The sequence below is a fragment of the Alnus glutinosa genome, chromosome 10 (assembly GCF_958979055.1).
Source record: "Alnus glutinosa chromosome 10, dhAlnGlut1.1, whole genome shotgun sequence".
NCBI lineage: Eukaryota > Viridiplantae > Streptophyta > Magnoliopsida > Fagales > Betulaceae > Alnus > Alnus glutinosa.
The window spans coordinates 15,876,155-15,897,272 of NC_084895.1; the positions used below are offsets into that span (position 1 = coordinate 15,876,155).

The 21,118-nt window shown below is 36.1% G+C and overlaps 1 protein-coding gene across 2 annotated transcripts; it reads right to left on the reverse strand.

The window, feature by feature from the left end:
• Positions 1-6,130: 6,130 nt before the first annotated feature.
• LOC133879445 (putative disease resistance protein RGA4) lies at positions 6,131-11,831 on the reverse strand. 2 transcript variants are annotated; one of them, XR_009902082.1, is made up of 3 exons: positions 8,582-11,831; positions 8,329-8,496; positions 6,131-6,602 (listed from the first exon to the last, which is right to left on the reverse strand). XR_009902082.1 is itself a non-coding variant. In XM_062318017.1 (2 exons), the coding sequence occupies exons 1-2, from the start codon at positions 11,790-11,792 to the stop codon at positions 8,411-8,413; spliced, it is 3,297 nt and encodes a 1,098-aa protein (XP_062174001.1). In that variant the 5' UTR covers positions 11,793-11,831; the 3' UTR covers positions 7,840-8,410. The 2 variants fall into 2 exon arrangements, 1 of the variants encoding a protein (XP_062174001.1); XM_062318017.1 differs by lacking the exon at positions 6,131-6,602 and having other exon boundaries at positions 7,840-8,496.
• Between the last annotated feature and the right edge of the window lie 9,287 nt (positions 11,832-21,118).

The following is a 21,118-nucleotide window of genomic DNA, read 5'->3' on the forward strand; positions in this document are numbered from 1 at the left end:
ATGTGATTCTATTGTTTAGGATATCTGGTTTGGAATTTCACAGATTGAGAAGAGTAACAGATTTTAAAGTTCCCAAATTGTAAAACCCATTGACAACCTTGCCATATTTGCATTATAACATGTTGCAGTAGCCAGCTATGATAAGTAAAATGGATTGCTCTCAGTTATTTTTACTGTAATTTGTGTTGAGGAGAGCTTGCTGCGTACGTAGAGGATGGCAGTGGTCCGGTGCGGCTTATTGGAGGCGGATTTCGTGGCGCCAGAGATCGAGAAACAGAACAAGAGCTAGAGAGAGAGAGAGAGATCAGACTATTCTCAGACCTACAACTCAAAGAGATCGAAACAGATGATTATAAAATGAGAAAGATTGAGAGTGAGAGGCGGTGTACGGGAGAGCAATGCATGCGCGAGAGTGGTGAAAGTTGAGGGAGGAGATCTGCAACTCAAAGAGAAAGATTGAGATACAGCCGGATTATATGTTTTCTGTTCCCGCGGCACCTTTTCAATTTTTATTTTTTTGTAAAAAAAAAAAAAAAAAAAAAACCACGTGTTTTTTTTTTTTTTTTTGAAGTTTCTGATCTGTTTGGCATTAGAAATGAAATTTTATTCCATCCGGGTTTTTTCTAAAACCCACCCGCCCGCCCAAAAACCCGGATTTGACCCGAATTTTGTTTGAATTTTATGCTGAAAATTTGAATACTGGCTGGGCCCACGCGCAGGACAAATTGTCTCCCAAAAAGCGCGTGGGTCCCACATATAAATAATAAAATAATACAAATTTAAATAAAATAAAAATAAAAATAATTAATTAAAAACACAAGGGGTGGCCGCGCGGCCACCCCCGAACAGCGGGGGTGGCCGCACGGCCTCCCCTGACCAGCGGGGGTGGCCGCGCGGTCACCCCCGACCCTTGGGGGTGGCCGCGCGGCCTCCCCCGGCCACTGGGGGTGGCCGCGCGCCACCCCCGGTCACCTCCGGGGGTGGCGCGCGGCCACCCCCAAAGGGGTGGCTGCCAACCGCCCCTGCATCATTTTTTTTTTTTTTTAATTTTAATTTTTTTTTTTTTAAAAAATATTTATTTATTTTTTAATTAAATAATCAATATATAATAAATTATTATTATTTAAATTATTATTTTACACAACTTTTCAAAATACCAATCATTATACACAACTTTTTAAACTTCCAATCATTTTTTATCATTAAAATATAATATTTTTCAATCTCAAAATTCAACATCCAAACACAATTTTTTACCTCGATATTTGTAAATAGAATTAGAATTCAATTCTAATTCTCAAAATTCAATACCCAAACGCAGCCTTTCATTAAACATTCAACAACAATTACAGATCACCATCAACACCTTTAAGGCGTGAATCCAACACTGAGCCAAGCTCAGATTAAACAAACACAAGAAAACGCCCAAAACGAAACTGCATCCAGAAGGAGAACGCCTCCTAAACACCCGATCAAACATCAACCACCAAAAGTCACCGGAAACCACTAAGCCACGGCAAAAGGAAACGGAGAGTAGCTCTCACGCGCGACTCAGAACGCCAATGAAACTTGGCACGTGGGAGCTACGCGCCGCACACAGACCATCTTTCCGGCCGACAAAACCAGCAGCAAGACCAGAAGACCCCAGCGACTGAAGATGAGGGGCGCGTGCCGATTCGAGGACAGCAAAATAAACAGATCTGGCCTCGTGACATGCTTAAGACGTTGAGGAGCGGCCCCGCTGCCACCGACGGCACTAGAAGAGCTCCACTCCTCCTTTAACAGCTTCCTGAGCGTTTCCCTGTCAACAACAATGAAAACCAAACAAAGCCAAACCTTCAAAGTCCAAAAGGACCTAGAAGGGGCGCAACCACCACCGGATCTAAACCGTGGGGACAAAAACACCACACAACCTTAATGGTTGGGGGACTTCTAGCCTCCACTGGAAAGCCAGGGAGGAAACAAAAACCCCTTAGCCCAACAAGGCTAAGAGGAAAACAACAGAAGCCGGGAGAGAGGAATGAAGCCTCCCCCGGCGAGAAAAACCAACAGCAGAGAAGACTTTCTTAGAGAGAGACGCTTTGTTTTCTTAGAGAGAGAAAAGGTTGAGAGACTTTTTTCCTTTCTTTACGCGTGTTTTAATTTGTATAGGAAGACATGTTGCCCATGAGTAGCTGCCTTGCTGGCGTATATGCAATTGCCACGACAAAAAGTTGAAATTTAGGGGTATTACATTTTTCTTCATAAATTACTAATTTTTTTTTGGTAATTACATTTTCCTCCCATGAATTACCACTCTCTTCCAACATGCCCCCATAAAATGACAATGAAAATGAGGGTAAAATAGGAAGAAAACTTGTAAAACGGCATATGACGGTCACTTGAGGCGTTGACCGTCAGATTTAATCCCTCTGATTGACGGAAGTGGGGAAAACCTGTAATGTTGGTAGTTTAATGCTCTAATTTGATCGAGTTGGTAGTTCATGAAGGATTTTGACAAAAATTGGTAGTTCGTGAGAAAAAAATGTAATTACTCCAGAAATTTAAGACGTAAGTGATATATTTACCTGCTTACATATATAAACACCAGGTATTTAGTTTTCAAGAATTGAATTATGATTTTATTCAATTTTTGCTACAGAATTTGATTTTTTTTTTAAAAGATCATATTTTATTTAGCCTTTTCTAAATAAATTATATTATATATATTTTTTTAATTTTATCCCACAAAGTTAGATCTTGAAATTCAAGTACTAAATTAAAATTGAATTCTTATTTCAAAAATTAAACACTGAAACGGACCTAATTTTTAACATGGCGTTTAATATAATTGCCAGTTTTGAAAACAACAGGACACAAGCTTATTTTTGTAGTGGCGTTTTTTTTTTTTTTTTCGAGGGAATTCTTTTGTAGTGGCTGGGGAGGTATAAATGTTTGCTTTGCCGGATATGAAGCTGGTTCAGTCCTATACTGCTACACATCACTCTTTTCCTTATGGGTGGTGGCAAAAATTTATATTAAGAGTATTGTTAGAATTTATTTTATTTTTCTTATAATGCTAACATGTCAGTTTTAACTAACCCTTCAATCAGTCATTTTTTTTTTTTTAAAAAAAAAATCTTTAAAGGTTGGTTAAGATTGTCACACTAGTATTTATAAGATAATTATAGAATAAAAATGTGGTATATAATATTACTCTTTTGTATTTGCCTATAACCAAAAGCTCTTTGGCTAGCCACGCACCAAAATTTCTAAAACAAAAATAATAATAATAAAAATTCATACAATGATCTAGCACTTTGAAAAAAGAAATTATATTAAATGGCCTCTCAAAACATGACATAATACGTTTTCACACTTTTTTAGCCTGCCGATTACTGTTCTTCATAGCTTCCTTCTCTCTTCAACAGTTCAACTCTTCTCTTTCTTTCTTCTTCTTCTTCTTTCTTTCTTTCTTACTTTTTTTTTTTTTTTTTTTTTTTTTTTTTTTTTTTTTTTTTTTTCAATAAGCAAAGAACACAAAAGCTTGAAAGGTACATTTTACAAAAGACTAAAGCTTGAATGAGCTAGACTCGATATTTGATAAATCCTCATCTTCCTCCTCTTCCTCTTCCTTCTCTTCTTCTTGTTCTCCTCCTCCTCTTAGCAAATCTCATTGTATTGTGTTATTTTGGTTGGGTTATAGACCACGTCCATATTGATAGACAGTACAAACTTGCAAAATTATTTGGTTTTCTAAATGGTTTATTGTTTGGATATAGGCATGTAATTAAGTGAAAGCAAACGCTAAGTCCTATTCATGAGGTGCTGATTTTTTATTTTATTTATTTATTTATTTTTTTCGTGTTCTTTTCCTTGTGGTTAACATAATGTTAATTGTTGTTTTTTCTCCTAAGCAAATTATATTGATTATTGATCTAATGCACATGCTTGGCTAAATCATCTCACTTCCTCAATACTTAGTGGTGATTATATAATTTCTTGTTTTCTTCTCTCATATTTATAAAAAATTTACCGTATGCACGATTCTATAAAAATGAGGAGAAACAATAAGTGAATTACTTTTTTTTTTTCTTCATTTCTAATAATAAACGGTTTTGCATAACAGAGTTGATGAAATGATGTACCTGGGTGTTTTATTTTTCATTGTGTAAGCAGAGAATAAACTAGCACCAAGTGATATTGGATTAAATATTGTGGGGAGGCTCAAATCATTGTAATTATTGGTATTCATTTGGTTCAATTCTCTGTTACACAAAAGCTTCCAATATGTCATTTTGTCTTCAAATAATCAATTAAAAGATCTGGCAGTTGAATGATTCCACTCTAAATATCAATTCCTAATGTTGTTTAATTTGCTTATAGATTGCAATAAAAACACAATGAGATATTAGATTGGTTCACCCTTTAGACTTTTGCTTATTAATTCAAATAGAATTTTCAATTAAATGGAAATTGTGCCTACAGCCCAATCTATTATACATCTCCAAACACAAGGGATTATTGTTACAACCAATATAGATGTTATATTAGTGAAAGCCTTTCTTTGGTGAAGCTATTCTCTCTATGCAAATTAGCAACAACAAATTATGCCTTTACTGCTCTTTATATTTTAAGAACATGAAATTTGTGGTTTACACTTCTCCCGGTGGATATTACTTCCAAGTACAATGGTGTATTTTTTTTTTCATATATTTAATGGTAAGTTTATTTCTTAATTACGAGGTAATGTAGAAGTTGTTTCCACAATTTTGTATAGTTGCATTCCATTTACTTTTACTGATATAACCTTTCTACTGCATTTACTTTTTAGCAAGTGAGCTGCTAATTTGAAAGATCATCGAGGGCTAAGAATGTCCAATACTCAAGATTGAGGGAAGAGTCACTGACATTCCATTCCAACAAACCATTATCTTGTTTGAGAAAATGGAATTTGCATTCATAAGCAAATCCATTCCAAATAAAAGAAAAATCTCTAATTGTCTTTTTCTTTTTTTGGTAGAAAGAATGATTATTTTACAAAATAAGAAGAAATAGTTCTAGAATCAATGTGCATGACAACAGAGAAGCTTATAAGAGCATTCTTAGTAAACTAGTTATTCTTTGGCTAAAATTTGGCTAGAAAACTCAACTTTTCTAGTTCAACTAGTCATTTTTCAAAAATCCCCACAACAAACAGTCTAAATCTATGCGTATTCCATTTATTATTATTTTTTTTCTTTATTGTTTCTTTATTCTCATAGTAGTTCGAAGCCACTACAGTAGAAATCATGAAGAATTGTATTCTCTTAAGATTTCATTGAGATATCCACTACATATAGAAAACGGATTAAAGGGAACCCGACATTAATCATTCCATTGAGTTATTCAAATTTCGCAACCACAAAAATAAATCCTCTTAAGATTTAATGTAGTATTTCTCCACAAATTCCAAGTCATTGGTTCCCAGTGGCTTTCTCCTCCATGTTCGCCGTCTTCTCCCCCGCATTGATGGCCGGTTTTATCCAAGTTCTTAGATCTATTTTTTTTAAAGCTAGATCTACATTCCTCTGATGGTCACTATCTCCTACGCGCCAACCCATTGCACTCACCGGCGTTTTAGCTCCTCGACAGCACCAACCGTGCATCCATCCACCTTCCATTTGTCGGCGCAGGGTCCTTGTTGCCCTCCGCTTCGTCGGACACTAGAGTTGCTGTTTTTTATTTTTATTTTTATGTTTATTTGCTTCTGTTATTTTATGTTGCTTGGGTTATAGTCTCCCTTTAGGAGAGACTCTTGTATCTGAATTTGTGTTGGTGCCTCTCTTTTCTGTAGTCTCAGATTTGGACTCTAACAGTGCTTCTACCGATTTTAGGCGATTGTCGCTGTTCCCAAATGGGGGTACAAATGGACTTGCCTCACTCTATACCTCTTTAACTTTTGTAATCGCCTTGTGCAGCCTATTGAGAGGACCGACTATAACTTGTTTGACCATTTTCCTACCTTTTGTAATTATTTCAGCACTGTTCTAGTTTAGTTTGGGTCTATTGTTGGAGATCCTACCCCTTTTTTGTTTATAAGATCTACTTCTTATTCCTTTTGGATCAAAAGTGAGAAAGATCCTCCCTTTTAACCTTTTTCCTTATTCAATTAAAAAAAAAAAATTATCAGCTCATAAAGTTCAAGTAGCAGCAATGCCAAAGATACAACTTTATTTCATAGATGAAGAACTGATAAATCCCTTGCATAAATAATGACTTCAAGTTCAAAACAAAAACAATTGGGTTTGTCTCTTTTTTAAGGGGAAGGCAATTCTACAAGGCACCAATCCCTTGCACAATTTTGAACAAAATTACGAACTATTTGAATACATGGGAAACTAACATAACAACAGACGAGATTGAACCATGTATAGAAGTCCAAAAACATGAGTGATCAATTCACAAGAATATTACACTGCCGTCTCTTGACCCTGCCAATTTCTAAACACCGGTTGCAGTTAAACATGTTTTTTCAGCTTTACTTGTGCACTTTGAAAATCAGGAACCTGAACTCTTTTGGAACCATCAACTAAACGTTTAAAGGGTAATAAATTTTCCGTAACAGAAAAGCCATCGTTGACCTGCAAACAAATATAGCAAAAATGCATGTGAGAACAATTTCTACTATAGTGGCCTACCAACTTAGCTAGGAACCAATAATACAACTCCTCATCTTGGAACCAAAAAATACAACTTAGCTATTCTTTATTGTTTCTTTACTAACGAAAAATACAACAAGATGGTCATCATTCATTCTGCAGAATTACAGAACTTATTGTTAACATGAAACTGCAATTTTGCATGTTTTGTACTTCAATTATGTGTAAGAGAAAATGCTTGCTATCAGCCTATTTCCACTATAGTGGCCCTACCAACTTACCTAGGAACCAAAAATACAACTTAGCTATTCTTTATTGTTTCTTTACTTACGAATACAAGATGATCACCATTTAGTGACATTTGCTACCTCCAAATTTCCAAGTAAAAATTGAACATGGCCCCATCCCCAACTACCGGTTTCTGATCCCAAATCGTATTACGGTAGACATTAGATTTCAAGGAAACCAATCACATGAACCATGGAAACCAAATTTGACATATCCCAGCAAGTAGGCCCACAGTTATTGACTCAAGTACATCCGGAATAACACAAGATGAAAGAGAGACAGAGATCATGTTGCACACAATGATGTTCTATAAGGAACAGCAAATCCTATATATCAAACTGCATCCAACAAGAAATTAAGAAAAAGAAACAAAAACCATTGGTGGAACATAAAAGATATTACAAAATAGAGCAATAACTTGAATTTTATCATGATGTCCATCCTGTTATGGTTTTATCAAATCAAGCTTTACCATCCAGATTTTGTTTTGTTTTCATGTAACAGAAAACTAGAATTTGAAAGTGGATGACATTTTGATGCCTAACATTAAATTTGAACAACAGTATTTTTTTCATCTAAAGAGCCCACCATTTAGCTATACATCTTAATGCTTACAGGGGAAAAAGGAAAACAAAAATGGTACAAACTTTGTTCTTCTTCTGTTTACTACCAACATCTGATTCCATTTTCACCTAAAACACTGCGGAAGCAGTTATTTAGTAATGAGCGTGCTTCCACATCAATGAAACTAACTTATGTGAATCCCACTCTTACACTTTCTCTGACCCACTATTCAATCCCACCCAAAGCCTAAACTTAACCACCACCCAATATTCAATTACACGATACCCTGCATCAACATAACTTATGTGAATAATCTGAAATGCTACCCAGTTTAGTTGTCTGAGGTGACTTCCATGCTTCCCTAGCAACTGTCTATATTTCACTCTAACCAAACTGAACTCAAAGAATCCTTCTATCCAATTACTTCAAGATCCACTTACCAAACTAACACCACATCTTTTTATAGTCGTTTATAGATTCTCTCATGAATTACTGCCAATATTGTTCCTCCAATACATGAATTCCTACATCACAGCTACTCAATCTAAAGAATACCAAACAGCTACTTAAAGAAAGAAATGCTTAAACAATTAGTTCCTGATTGCCTCCGCATGTTTTGATGATACACTTTGTGCTTTTAAAAACTTCACCTAAACATAATGAATATAATTTCAAATTCAACCAAACATCTTCGCATTTGTTCAGTTCTACTCTTAAAAGAAAGATTGTACATGTATATTTTTTTCTTCTAAAAAAGATCAAACTTCTGATATTTAAGTACCCACATCCTCCACAGTACAACTCGCACACCATGGTGCAAGGGTGAGCAAAGATCTTGATGAACGATTTGACTTACTGTCTTCTGTTTGAGATGACAGCAGAGAGGTGGTGGGAAGAGCAAGAATAGCAGCTAATTGTTTCTCCTGATATGTGAAGAATCATGAATTCAGCGCCCTAGATTTTTTGAATATGCTCCAAATCCTCTGTTTCTTCTTTGCTTGAGCTGGTTCTGCTACTTCTATACCTGGAATTTGACAAACAAGGAATATTGAGAGAAAGAAATGAAGAAAATGATGGTGAAGGATTAAGATAAAATGATGAGTCTATACTTGAATTTGAATGTTGTAGTTCCAACTTTGGGATGTGAGCAATCTTGGGCCAATCATCACCTGCTTCTCTCTTGCATCTTTGCAATAAGATGGGACAGTTTTTAATTTTCAGCCACTGCAAAGAGGTTAGGCTATGCATTCCTTCGGGCAGTGATGTCAAACTAGAGCATCCATCAATTTCAAACACTTGAAGTGATGTGCAGTTGTGGATCCACTCTGGTATAGCCGTCAAGTTTTCACAATCTTTAATCAGGAGCTTTTGAAGAGTGGTCCCATGTTGAAGCCCTAATGGGATAGACACCAATTTCGGAAGACATGAAAACTTCAAAGAGAGGAGGCTCTTAAGACCTTGCCATTGCATCTCATCCTCAACATTGGCTAGCTCAAGCTCAGGACAACCATGAAGATTCAGGTCTTGAAGGGCAGCGAGATGTTGTATACCTGGGGAGAGAGAATTTAATCTATTGCATCTCCCTATCGTTAAAGACCTGAGAGAAGTGAGCTTCTTCAACAACTCCTCTGGCAGCGTTTCTAGATCCTCAATGGAATACAACATTATAGACTTCAATTTTGAGAGAGGAGTGGATGAAGAGGAGGCTTTTGCTGTTGACGTTGAGCTTTGCGGTGCTCCCATATTCATCATCATTGTATGTTGCAGTGGCTTCCAACTAGCCTTGAATAGGAACAAACTTCCTTCAAGATGTGGAAATGTTGGCATGGATGTCAACATAGGGCAATCCGAGATCCGTAATTTTGAGAGACAAGGAAAGGAAGGGAGTAAAGGATGCTCTGTATTTTCAATGGAATTATGACTATCACTATTGACCTCCATAGAAGAATCCCTCCTCCTCCACCACCACCCCTTGAGATTAGGGCAACCATAGAACTGGATTTCCTTCAGAGATGGGAAAAAAGAAGAAGAGAACTCATTGTTGTCACTATTGTCTGATATGTACTCCATAGCATCCATTTGGGAAATAACAAGAAATTTGAGAGAAGGCAGTTGACTCAATGGTGGCAGGTATTGGCATTTCGTACACTCATATAATTGAAACGTAACAAGATTTGTGAGTGACAAAAGCCAACTTGGAAGCCTTGAACCCCAATTGCGTTCTAAACAAAGCGTTTTCAGATGTGGATGCGGTTGGAGGACTTCCAATAACATCTCATCATCAACATTAATGTCTGAAGCATTGACATCTCCTTCAGTACTCCACCGTAAATACAAAGCATGAAGATGCTGTTTCTCTTTTAAATTTGCTTCCTTACATTCTGACGCACCTTCTTTCCCATGTCTCATATTTTTAATATCTAATTGTCCTCTAAGGTTATTTAGTCCCTTCAGTTCTTTTAACCCATTGCTATGTCGAGAGAAAGGATCCTTGTCGACCACAAAGTCTGATAAGGTCTGGAGATTAGTGAGTAGCCCCAATCCACTTGGCATATAAGTCAACCGTTCACATGCATCTATCTCAAGATGCTTGAGATTGACTAATTCTTCCATGTCTCTCGGCAATTCTTCAAGCTCTGTACAATATGAGAGTTTTAGCGTTTGCAAATTCTGCAACCTGGTTATAGAATTGGGTAGCTTCTTCAGATTCTGATTCCAAGAAAGATCAAGATATCTTAAATGCTTCAACTCCACAATAGAGCTTGGCAATTCTTCAAGTTTTCGACAAGATGAGAGTTTTAGTGTCTGCAAATTCTGCAACCTAGATATAGTATTGGGTAGTTTCTTGAGATTCTGGTTTAAAGATAGATCAAGATATCTTAAATGCTTCAACTTTCCAATAGAGCTTGGCAGAAGATCAAGATTTCTACTGGACAGATCCAACACACGCAAGAACTTGAAACTTGAAAAAAATGCTTCACAATCAGAGATGTTGAAGAAAGTGGGATCATCACAAAGAAATGTCCGTATGCTACTTGCTTTACGCAATGAAGTTGTAATTGATGAAGCATCAATATCGTAGTAATCAACAACTGATACATGACGAGTTTTCTCATGAAGGTTTCTCTTCTTATCATCTAATGTGGTGATCAACGATCCTGCCACTGATATGGCAAGATCATGCATGAGGTCATGCATTTTGCAATAAATTACGTTACCAAAGTCATCTATTTCAGCTTCTTGAAAGAATGATCTCCATAGTAAATCCTTTAAATACTCATTACCAACCTCTTCCAAGCATCGGTTTTGATCATCACATGACTTGACAAACCCTTGTGCTATCCAGAGCTGAATCAGTATTGATATATCAAACTCGTAATCTTTTGGAAACAAACTGCAATAAGCAAAACAGTGCTTCAAATGTGAAGGAAGATGATCATAACTCAACTTCAGAGTTGGTATGATGTCAGTTGCATTTTGAGGTATTTTTGAGAGTTTATTATCCTTAAAAGACGACCACTCAGCTTCTGAATTTTTGAAGCGTAGTAAACTTCCAATTGTCCTTATGGCCAGCGGGACACCATGACACTTTTTTAGTATCTCCTTCCCAACTGCTGCCGTGGTTGAAGTCTCCTCCGGCTCTTTTCCTTTCTCAAATGCCAGTTGCTTCAATAAAGACCATGAATCGTCTTCCTCTAAACCCCTTAAGGAATATGATTGAACTGTCCCGCTAATCCTTGCAACGATTTCACTTCGTGTAGTCACTAATATTTTACTGCCGCTTGCACCACCCATCAGCACTTCTTTCAATTCAGACCATTTTCCATGATCCTCATTCCACACGTCATCCAACACGAGCAAGTATTTCTTTCCATCGATTTCTTCTTTAAGTTTACTTACCAACGTATTCATTTCAGCGGGTTGTGGTTTATTCTTTGTTGCAGCTTCTAAGATTTTTTCAACAATATTTTTAACGTGGAAGGGATCAGAGACACACACCCACATTTCAAGCTCAAAATGCTTTTGGATTTGGTCATCGTTGAAAATGAGTTGAGCGAGTGTAGTCTTTCCTAATCCACCGATGGCAACAATTGGAAGGATTGAAACATTGTCTTCGTCGTTGGAGTCCAGCAGACGATGGATAACAGCCTTCTTATCATCGTCTCGACCAATAATTGCTTCCGCACGTACAAAAGAATGAGTGTTATCCCTACCTCCGCCGACTCGTGTCTCCATAGGGTGTACTTCCAAGTGGAACCTCTGCCTATCGGCGTTGATGGCGTCTAGCTTGTCTCTGATGGCCTTAATCTTATGGGCCATTTTAAGACGATAGACAAACTGGTTTGATTTGGAGAAGAAAATGCGTACCTGTTTGACCTTCTTATGGTGGGTCATCATTTCCCTTCGTAGAGCTTCAGTGGAAACAGCATCCAGCAAGTCATCGGCTTGATAAATGGCATCTTCTAGCTTTTCGAGCCAATCTGTGACTGCATGGTTCCCAGCAGCCCGTTTCTCCTCCGCATCCAGAAGCACAGCTTTGATTGTTGAAACGGTGTTTCTCAGGCTTTGAAGCTCATCTTTGACGCCCCAGAGCAGTCCAATCTCTTTGGCAGCCAAGGAGCCGAAAGTCTCCATGATTTGCTCGACAGTGCTAAAGAGAATTTGTTCGGCCATAAATCCTGATGGTGAGTGAAGGAATGCTCAAAACTGAAGCGCTCTTGAAGTAGAGTGAAGATAAATGTTTTGAGCAACCGAGATAATTAAGGAGTATCGGAAGGCAAGGTTTGGAGCAATTATTGTTTGGAGCAAAAGAGAACGGACGGTCCATGTAATTCCGCACAAATCCAAGTCAGGCATCCAACGGTCTAAATTGTTGCACAATTTCTGATGAAAATTTATTGCAGTAAATTCATCGATGCTCTACGGACGTTTGGAATTATTTTGTAATCTTATTCAAAAAAAAAAAAAAAAAAATTGATGATTTTTTTTTTTTTTTTCATTTAATTTTCTAACATTCTTGGCTTGAAATAATTCTTAAAAAATTGATGGTATTAAATAAGATAATTAAATAATATTAAATACATTCTTAAATAAAATTTATTTTTTAACTTTAAATGTTTTATTCTTGAAAATATAATTGAGAGAATAAAAATAATTATAATATTCAATATATAATGAGTAGAGATTTTTTAGACCTTGTAATAAGCATTTGAACACCTAAAATTCCAATTAAAATTTAAAAAAACAATAATAAAATCTTTTATCTCAACCGCCAATTTGATCATAATTTCTTCACTATTTTGAAAATGGTTATTTTAGGTGATCTACCATCCCTTGAAAATTTCACTCTCAATACGTCCATATTTTAGAAAAGTCCAATAAAAGCTGGTGTCTGTTGAACACTTGATCAAATCCAACGCGAAGCACAAACGTTATATTATCAGTCACACAACTAGTATCAAAATATCAAGGACTTTTGATTAAAGTGATATCAACCCATCACATAGAATAGTCAAGCACAAATTTCCAAGGTTTTCGTGTTTTTCACGTTATCTATCACATAGAATAGTCAAACGTACAACTGAAGTGTATGGGAAAGATGGACAAGGAGGTTTCAAACTCACTTCTGTTACAATTTTCATTAGCCTTTCATTTATGCTTTTACCATTGTTTAGTTTGCTGGAGGTAGGTCTCCATTAGTGCCACCCATTTTTTTTTTTTTTTAGAAAATAATAATAATTTGCCTGAGCCTCTATACATTAGTGCTACATGATGAAATCCATTTTCCTCAACTGATTTCTAATCTTAAGACTTTTTGACATATTTTATTTCTATATTATAGTTAATATTGAAGAGGAAGGGATCGAGATTCTTTTTCACTTTTTATTATATGGTTATTGGGGATGTGTTACTTTTTATTATCTAGTCTAAACACAATTTTCACTTATGTGTAAGGAAATATGATAATGAGGGCCGAGGGTAGTTGTTTATAATTATGTTTTTTTTTTTTTTTTTTTTTCTTAATTTTTATTTACAAAATTAGGTCTGCAATGCCAATTGCCAAATTTTGGCAAACTAAGCAAGCAATCACTCGAAGTTAAAAATTTAATGAGATGTTTGGAATTGAAATCGAGCTTTTATTTATAGAAATTCTCATTTTTAAGCTTGAGATTTTTTAGAAAAAAAATTACAATAATGGAAACAAATTATTGAGAAAGATTCAATAATGTTGTGAATTTTGGTGGCAATCCAACTACTAATGGGCGGTAAAGTAGTTGAGAAGATGAAGAGTATAATAAAGGCAATTTTCTAATGGGGTGGTAAGTTAAAAAATGATAGATAAGAATTTTTCTCAAAAGTCAAGCGCTCTTTCTTTTGAAGCACTAGTTAAACAGTAGAAATAGTAGAGAATGACGATAAACAAATATGTTTTGAGAATATATATATATATATAGAGAGAGAGAGAGAGAAATAAGATTTTTTTTTTCTCAATTTAAACTATGACTTTTGAGTTTTTATATAAAATTATTTTTTATATTTTAAGTAAAAATATTGACATGGCACTAATGGTTTACAGTAAATTCGGACGGTAAACTCATAGAGTGATTTATTGAGAATAATCAAAAACTTAAACATCTAATTTTCAAAATTAAAAAGAGTGAAGAAGTGAATTTAAAATCGTGCGTTTACTTTGACATTTATCATACATTTATCATTTTTATTTATTTAATTATGACTTTTGAGTTTTTATATAAATGGTACTGAAAAATAGAGGGTTTTTTTTTTTTTTTTTTTTTTTTAACATGTTTTTGGTTTTTAGCTTGAAGGAATGTTCTGATTTAATATAAAAAATTAATAACAATTCTAAAAAATTTTGTTTTTGGAGTTGTTCGTTATTTTATTTATTTATTTATTTATTTTTGTCTTATGATGTGATTTTTTTTTAATCTATTTTAAAAAATCTTAAATATAATATTTTTTAGTCCTTTTAAGGATTCAGTAATTTTGGGATAGAGTTTTTCACTTTATTGCTGCAATTAACACTTGAATGAGACTATCAGACAATCTTTTATTTGTTAGCTGGGTGTTGGAATCAACATGATTGATGCTCCTCGTCTTCCTAATAAGTTCCTAAGACTTTTTTCTAGACTTTTCTCCTCTTTTTTCTTAATATATATTTTTTTTAAAAGAAACCGCAAAATTATGGCAACACGTGACACGGTACCTCACTTGATATGATAGCACACTGGTCCATTACGCATAATTGATGACTCGTACAATGTGTGTCAGCTAGTTGTTTACAGTGACATTTGATTATTTCTCACTATAATAAAAAAACTAATAATTAAAATTAAAAATTAAAAAAAAAAAACAAAAAAAACAAAGATATGAGAACTAGAAACAATTGGCAATTTTAAGAGAATTTTTGGTAGTTGGCAATATGAAGCAATAGTAATTTTAAAGAGTTTTTCGCAATCTGAAGCAATAGTAAATTCTCTTAATTCCACATCAAGATAAGAGAATTTCAAGTAGATGGCAATTTTAAAAGAGCTTTTAATCTCCTGTGACAATCTGAACCGATAGTAATTTTAAGGAAAAAAAAAAACATATCAACGAGACTTGTACACATAAAAGAGATTTTTTTTAATCTCTCCATTGACTAATTTGACTGCTATGAATTATATTTTAGATGAATAATGCCTTTAATTATTGAAAACAAGAGTTGGCCTAAATCACTTGAACCCCAAATTGCAATTAATTCAAACAAACTTCTCCCTCTTTCGAGTCTTTCGTTCAACAACAACCACGTGAAGGTGAAGCAGCTGGGCAACACCATCTGATTAATTAGCAACAAGTTTTTAATTATCTATTTAAAGTTAGTATTACTTTTAATTATTTAATTTAGGTGTGGCATTATGGTGCACTTGTTTTAGTAATTAATTCGATCCGCACACGGAAAGTGAATTAGTGGCTAGATTTCATGAAAATCTTAACCATCAATCCATCTCTCGATCACCTTTTGGTAATATGCAAGAGCCATAACACATTCTTTATTTATTAATGTACGTTTTAAAATTCCTTTTCCACAATAATATCCGACTTTTCTCCAACTTGGAAATGGCCAATTAAGTTTAGAAAATTGCCAACCACCACCTGACTTCAACCCCAAATTGCAATTAATTCAAACAAACTTCTCCCTCTTTTGGCCAACAACAACGGCACCGTTTCCTAATCATTTTGATCTCCACCCTTTCTTTTTCTTTTTTCTTTTTGGTTTTTTATAATAAAGAAAAAAAAAATCTGCACAAATCCAAGTCAAGCATCCAACTTTCTAAATTGTTGCACAATTTCTGACGAATAATTTATTGCAGTAAATTCATCGATGCTCTACGGACGTTTGGAATTATTTTTTAATCGGTGATTACAACACGTAATCAAGAATGGTGTCTGTTAAAAAATTCTACGTGGAGAAAAAAAGTTCAGTCAAGAATGGTGTCTGTTGAACAATTGATCAACCAACGCACACCACAAACGTTATTCATCACAAAAGTTGTATCAAATTATAATAATGTTTCTTGCATAATTTTATTAGAGTCGTACAAAAATTATACGAAAATAATATAAAAATTGTACGCCAATAATTTTTCATCAAATTATCATTAGTTGGCAAATGGTGTCTACAAAAGTAGTATCAAAACATCAAGACTTCCACTTTATCACATAGAATAGTCAATCACAAATTTTCAAGGTTTTCATGTTTTGTTGCCTTGTTGGGTCCCATCACGATTAAATAATTAAATATTTAATTGTTTATATTTACTTATTTTTATTTATTTAATTTTTTTTTAAAATAAGTCATAATTTATAATGACCTTGAGTTGAGGTTGTCGTGGCCAAGGGCGGAGCTAGAATTTTCGATGAAGGGGGGCCAACTTCAACTCCAACGGCAGAGTCAAAGCCATTTTCCAAAAACCCATTTCACCAGTGATCTATGTCTTCTTTCAGTGTATAGTTTAGCAAGGTAGAAAAGAATCGTACTAAGCAAATGGTTCTATCCAACATTTGAAAAAAATAGCAAAAAGAGCTATCTCTCAGCATTCGAAAATTTTTTGCAAAAAGAGCTATATCTCTCTCTCTCTCTCTCTCTCTCTCTCTCTACCTCTGATCTCTCTTCTCTTCCTGTCTGATTTGATAAAGGAAGAGACTTTCTGAAGAATGATCACAACATGCGAGATGAAAAAGTGAATTTTCAAAATCCCTCTCCAAAAAGTTTGCAACAAAAGAAGCAACTTTTGTTATAGTATGTACTGTTAGAGATAAAGAGGAAGATAAAGATAAACTTATCAACTAAAGTCCTCATCAACTCTTTTACGTGATAATACTGATCCAACTATAAGTCTAAGATAATGTTTATCGTCTAAGAGTTCTATACATGTAATGTTATAGAGTTATAGTTCTCATGCAATTGCTAGATACATATTGTATAGAAATACAATGCTGTAATTCATCTCTATATATTGAATATCATACATGCTAATTACGTATTCAAGCCTAAAGCACTTACATAATCTTTCATGGTATCAGAGCATACTAAAAGCTCACGCTTAATAAATCCTATGGCTTCTTCCTCAAACATGTTTGCTGCTTCCTACACATTCCCAAATGTTTCTCATATAGTTTCTATCAAACTAGACAATGGCAACTACATCAGGTGGTTAATGCAAATTGAGCATGTTCTTAAGGCCAATGATTGTTGGGTATCATTGATGGTACAAAACCGTGCCCACCAATTCAAGTCCCTGCCTCAGCCGACAAGGATGAGCAAGTTCCAAATCCAACTTATTCCCTTTGGGTTAAGAAGGATCAGTCCATTCTAGGTTGGACTAATGCCACACTCCCTGAGACTGTGCTATCCACCATCTATGGCCTTTGTACTTCTCATGAAGTATGGAGATTTCTTGCAATCTGGTTTGCCTCTCTTTCGAGGACTCGCTTTGCCCAAATCAAATGTCAACTGCCGACGCTCCAACAAGGGAATTAAACTTGTACAGCATTTGTTGATTTAGCTCAGTGTCTTATCAATGAACTTGCAGGAGTTAGGAAACTTGTGGATGACGAGGAGTTCATCACCTACATACTGAATGGACTCCATCCATCCTACAATTCTTTTGTGCTCAACTTTTCATGTGCATCACGGACCACTGCTCTTGCGTTTGCTGAATTCCATGCAGAATTGTTGTCTTTTGAGCACTTGTAGACCACTCAACAACAACAGATTTTGCCTGACCAGTTAGTAGCCTTCTTCTCATCCAGACCTACAGACAGATCTAGGGCTCCAATTGCCAACAAGAAACAACGCCCCCCATTCCGCAACTCCTACTTAAAGAAGCCCATCTCAGTTGTGCCACCCCTGCCACGAGGTAACACACAATCAACACATTTTACTAGCCCTCTGTCTCGACCTCCCTACCAAATATGTGGAAAGCCTAGTCACTAAGCACTAGATTGCTTCCATCACATGGACTACGCCTACCAAGGGCGTCACCCCTCAGCACAATTGGCGGCAATGGCTGCCCAATCCACAACTTAGCTTGAAGATGCTCCATAGTTTGCTGACAATGCAGCAAATCACCCTGTGACTCCAGATTTTGAGCAACTCTAGCTTGCTGAACCATATGATGGGTCTGACACCATTACTGTGGGTGATGGCTCAGGTTTGCAAATTGACAACATTGGCTCTCTTTCCCTTCAAACCCCCACAGCTACATTACATTTATCTTAAGTTTTGCATTGTCCAGTTGCCATTGCTAAACTTTTATCCATCAATCAGTTTTGTAAAGATAATAACTGCTTTTTTTAAAATTTTTTTTTTTTATCTTAACTAACTCTCATTATTTCATCAAGGACAAACAAACGGGTCTAACCCTGTTGGAAGGCAAGAGTGATGGTGGCCTCTACCCTATCTCCTCTACAATTGTCCATGCAGTCCTTAGTCAGCATTCTCTTCCTGTTTTAGGCTCCTTACATAATAAGGAATTTTGTGAGCCTTGCCAACTTAGTAAGAGCAAACAACTTCCATGTCCTTTATCTTCAAGGATCTCGTCAACTCCACTTTGGTTAATCCATACTGATGTTTGGAGTTCCCCTGTTCCATCCTTAGAAGGTTACAAGTATTATGTCATTTTTATAGACGACTATTCTAGATTTTCTTGGTTGTATCCATTCAAAACCAAAGCTGATGTATTTATCTCATTTATGAAATTTAAAGCATTAATGGAAAATCTATTTTCATCCACCATTAAATAATTGCAATCTAATGGTGGTGATGAATTTCTCTCTAACCAATTTAAAACTTTTCTTGAATCAAATGGCATTACCCATCGTATTAGTTGTCCTTACACGGCTCAACAAAATGGCATAGTTGAAAGGAAACATCGCCATGTTGTGGAGATGGGTCTTGCCATGCTAGCCCAATCTGACTTGTCCAAAGAATTTTGGGTTGAATCTTTTCTCACTGCCATATTTTTAATTAATAGGCTCCCTACTCCTTTGGTTCAAAATGGTTCGCCTTTCTCTATTTTATTTAAACAACCACCTGACTATGCTAATCTTAGAATTTTTGGGTGCGCTTGTTATCCTTTATTAAGACCTTAAAACTCTCATAAACTTATGTTTAAAAGCAAGCGATGCATTTTCTTAGGATATGGCTCCCACTACAAGGGCTACCGATGCTTTGATCCATTCACTAGAAAAATCTTTATTACTCGGCATGTCGTGTTTAATGAAACGAGCTTTCCAGCCAAGGTGGAGGTCACTGCCTCTTCGCCCATTCCAGTAAGTGCAACAGGTATTTCTCCTATTGTTCCTTTTATTGAAATTTTTCCTTCATCACATGTCTCACCCACGGTCATCCCTGCATTATGTACCATCCCTTTAGTGTCAACTAGGTCGATGACAATACCATTGATCCCCTTCTCTTGCCCACTGCACTTGCCAGTCCAACTACACCTAACGCCCCTGCCCATCCCAGTCATGCCTCGTGTTCCTCTCTTCCTGTCGAGTGCTTACCTAACATGCATGATACACTTCATGCCCAGTCAAATCCAGCTAGTCCTACCTTGATACCCATAAGTTCTCTTAACTCACATCTAATAGTTACTAGAGCTAAAATTCGAGAGTCTCAAACCAAAGTCCTTTCCTGACTACACGTTTATACCCCACCAAACACCCTCTTATAGCCTTGACCAGTATTCTCCAATCTGTTGAATCGAGCTACTACACCAAAACCAGAATGGCGTGCTGCAATGGGGCTAAAGTTTGGTGCCCTCCTCGCCAATGATACATGGTCTTTATGCCCACAACCTCTTCATCAACATATTGTTCGCAATAAGTGGGTGTATAAGATCAAGCGTCAACAAGATGGTTCGATAGAGCGTTTTAAAGCAAGACTTGTGGCTAAGGGATTTGATCAGAAAAGTGGGGTTGATTTTCATGAGACATTTAGTCTTATCACCAAGCAATCAACGATTCGCGTGGTACTCACATTGGTTGTTCACTTTGATTGGTGTATTCGTCAGTCAGATGTTTCAAATGCATTTCTACATGGATACCTAGCTGAAGCTGTTTTTATAGAACAACCCAAAGGCTTTGTGGATGCTTCACATCCTGATTATGTCTGCCATTTACATAAGGCTATCTATGGCCTTAAACAAGAACCTCATGCCTGGTTTAACCATCTTTTTCAAGCACTGTTTGAAATTAGTTTTCAGTCCTCTAAGGTGGACATATCCCTTTTTATCTACCATACTACTAATGCAACCTTGTATGTCTTAGTATATGTCGATGACATTTTGATTACAGGGACCAACAAGGAGGCTATCTTTGTAGTTATTAAACAATTGCAAGCAGTTTTTGCAATGAAAGATCTCGATGATCTTGGGTTCTTTTTGGGGATGCAAGCACTTTGGGACTCCACTGGGTTACATATTCGACAGCCCAAGTACATCATGGACTTATTACACAATTCGACTATGATAGGTGCCAAACCATATTCTGCTCCTACGGTGTTTGGTTTGAAACTCTCAGTCTTAGATGGTGATCCCCTCTTCAAGTCTGACAGGGCCATTTATTGTCAAGTTATGGTGCCTTGCAATATTGCACTCTCACTCGACCAGACATCTCTTACTCGGTTAATCAACTTTGCCAGTTTATGCACTCACCAACAAATGTTCATTGGATGGCGACTAAGCGAGTTTTACGATGTCTAAAAGGGAGTATTGATCATGGCTTACTCTACCGCAAGGGCTCTCTTTCCTTAGAGGCATTCTGTGATTCAAATTGGGCCGGCGATCTAGATACTCGTTGGTCTACTACGGGTTTCGGTATTTTTCTTGGTCCATGTCTTGTGTCGTGGTGTGCCAAGAAGCAATCAGTTGTTGCTCGTTCAAGTATGGAGGCTTAGTATCGAGCTATGACCATTGCCACTATTGAGGTTTATTGGCTTCGTATGTTGCTCAAAGAGCTTCGAATTCCACTACTATCTCCTCCTACGTAATGGTATGACAATATTGGCGCTCTAGCTCTTGCTTCGAATCTAGTTTATCATGCTCGTACTAAGTATCGATGTTGATTATTAGTTTATTCGT

Bases quoted from the DNA above. Each gene is read 5' to 3' on its own strand.
- LOC133879445 (XM_062318017.1), bottom strand. From the start codon at position 11,792: ATGGCCCATAAGATTAAGGCCATCAGAGACAAGCTAGACGCCATCAAC. The intron at 8,497-8,581 runs GTATAGACTCAT...GTCAAATTCCAG, and splicing joins ACTACAACATTCAAATTCAA to GTATAGAAGTAGCAGAACCA.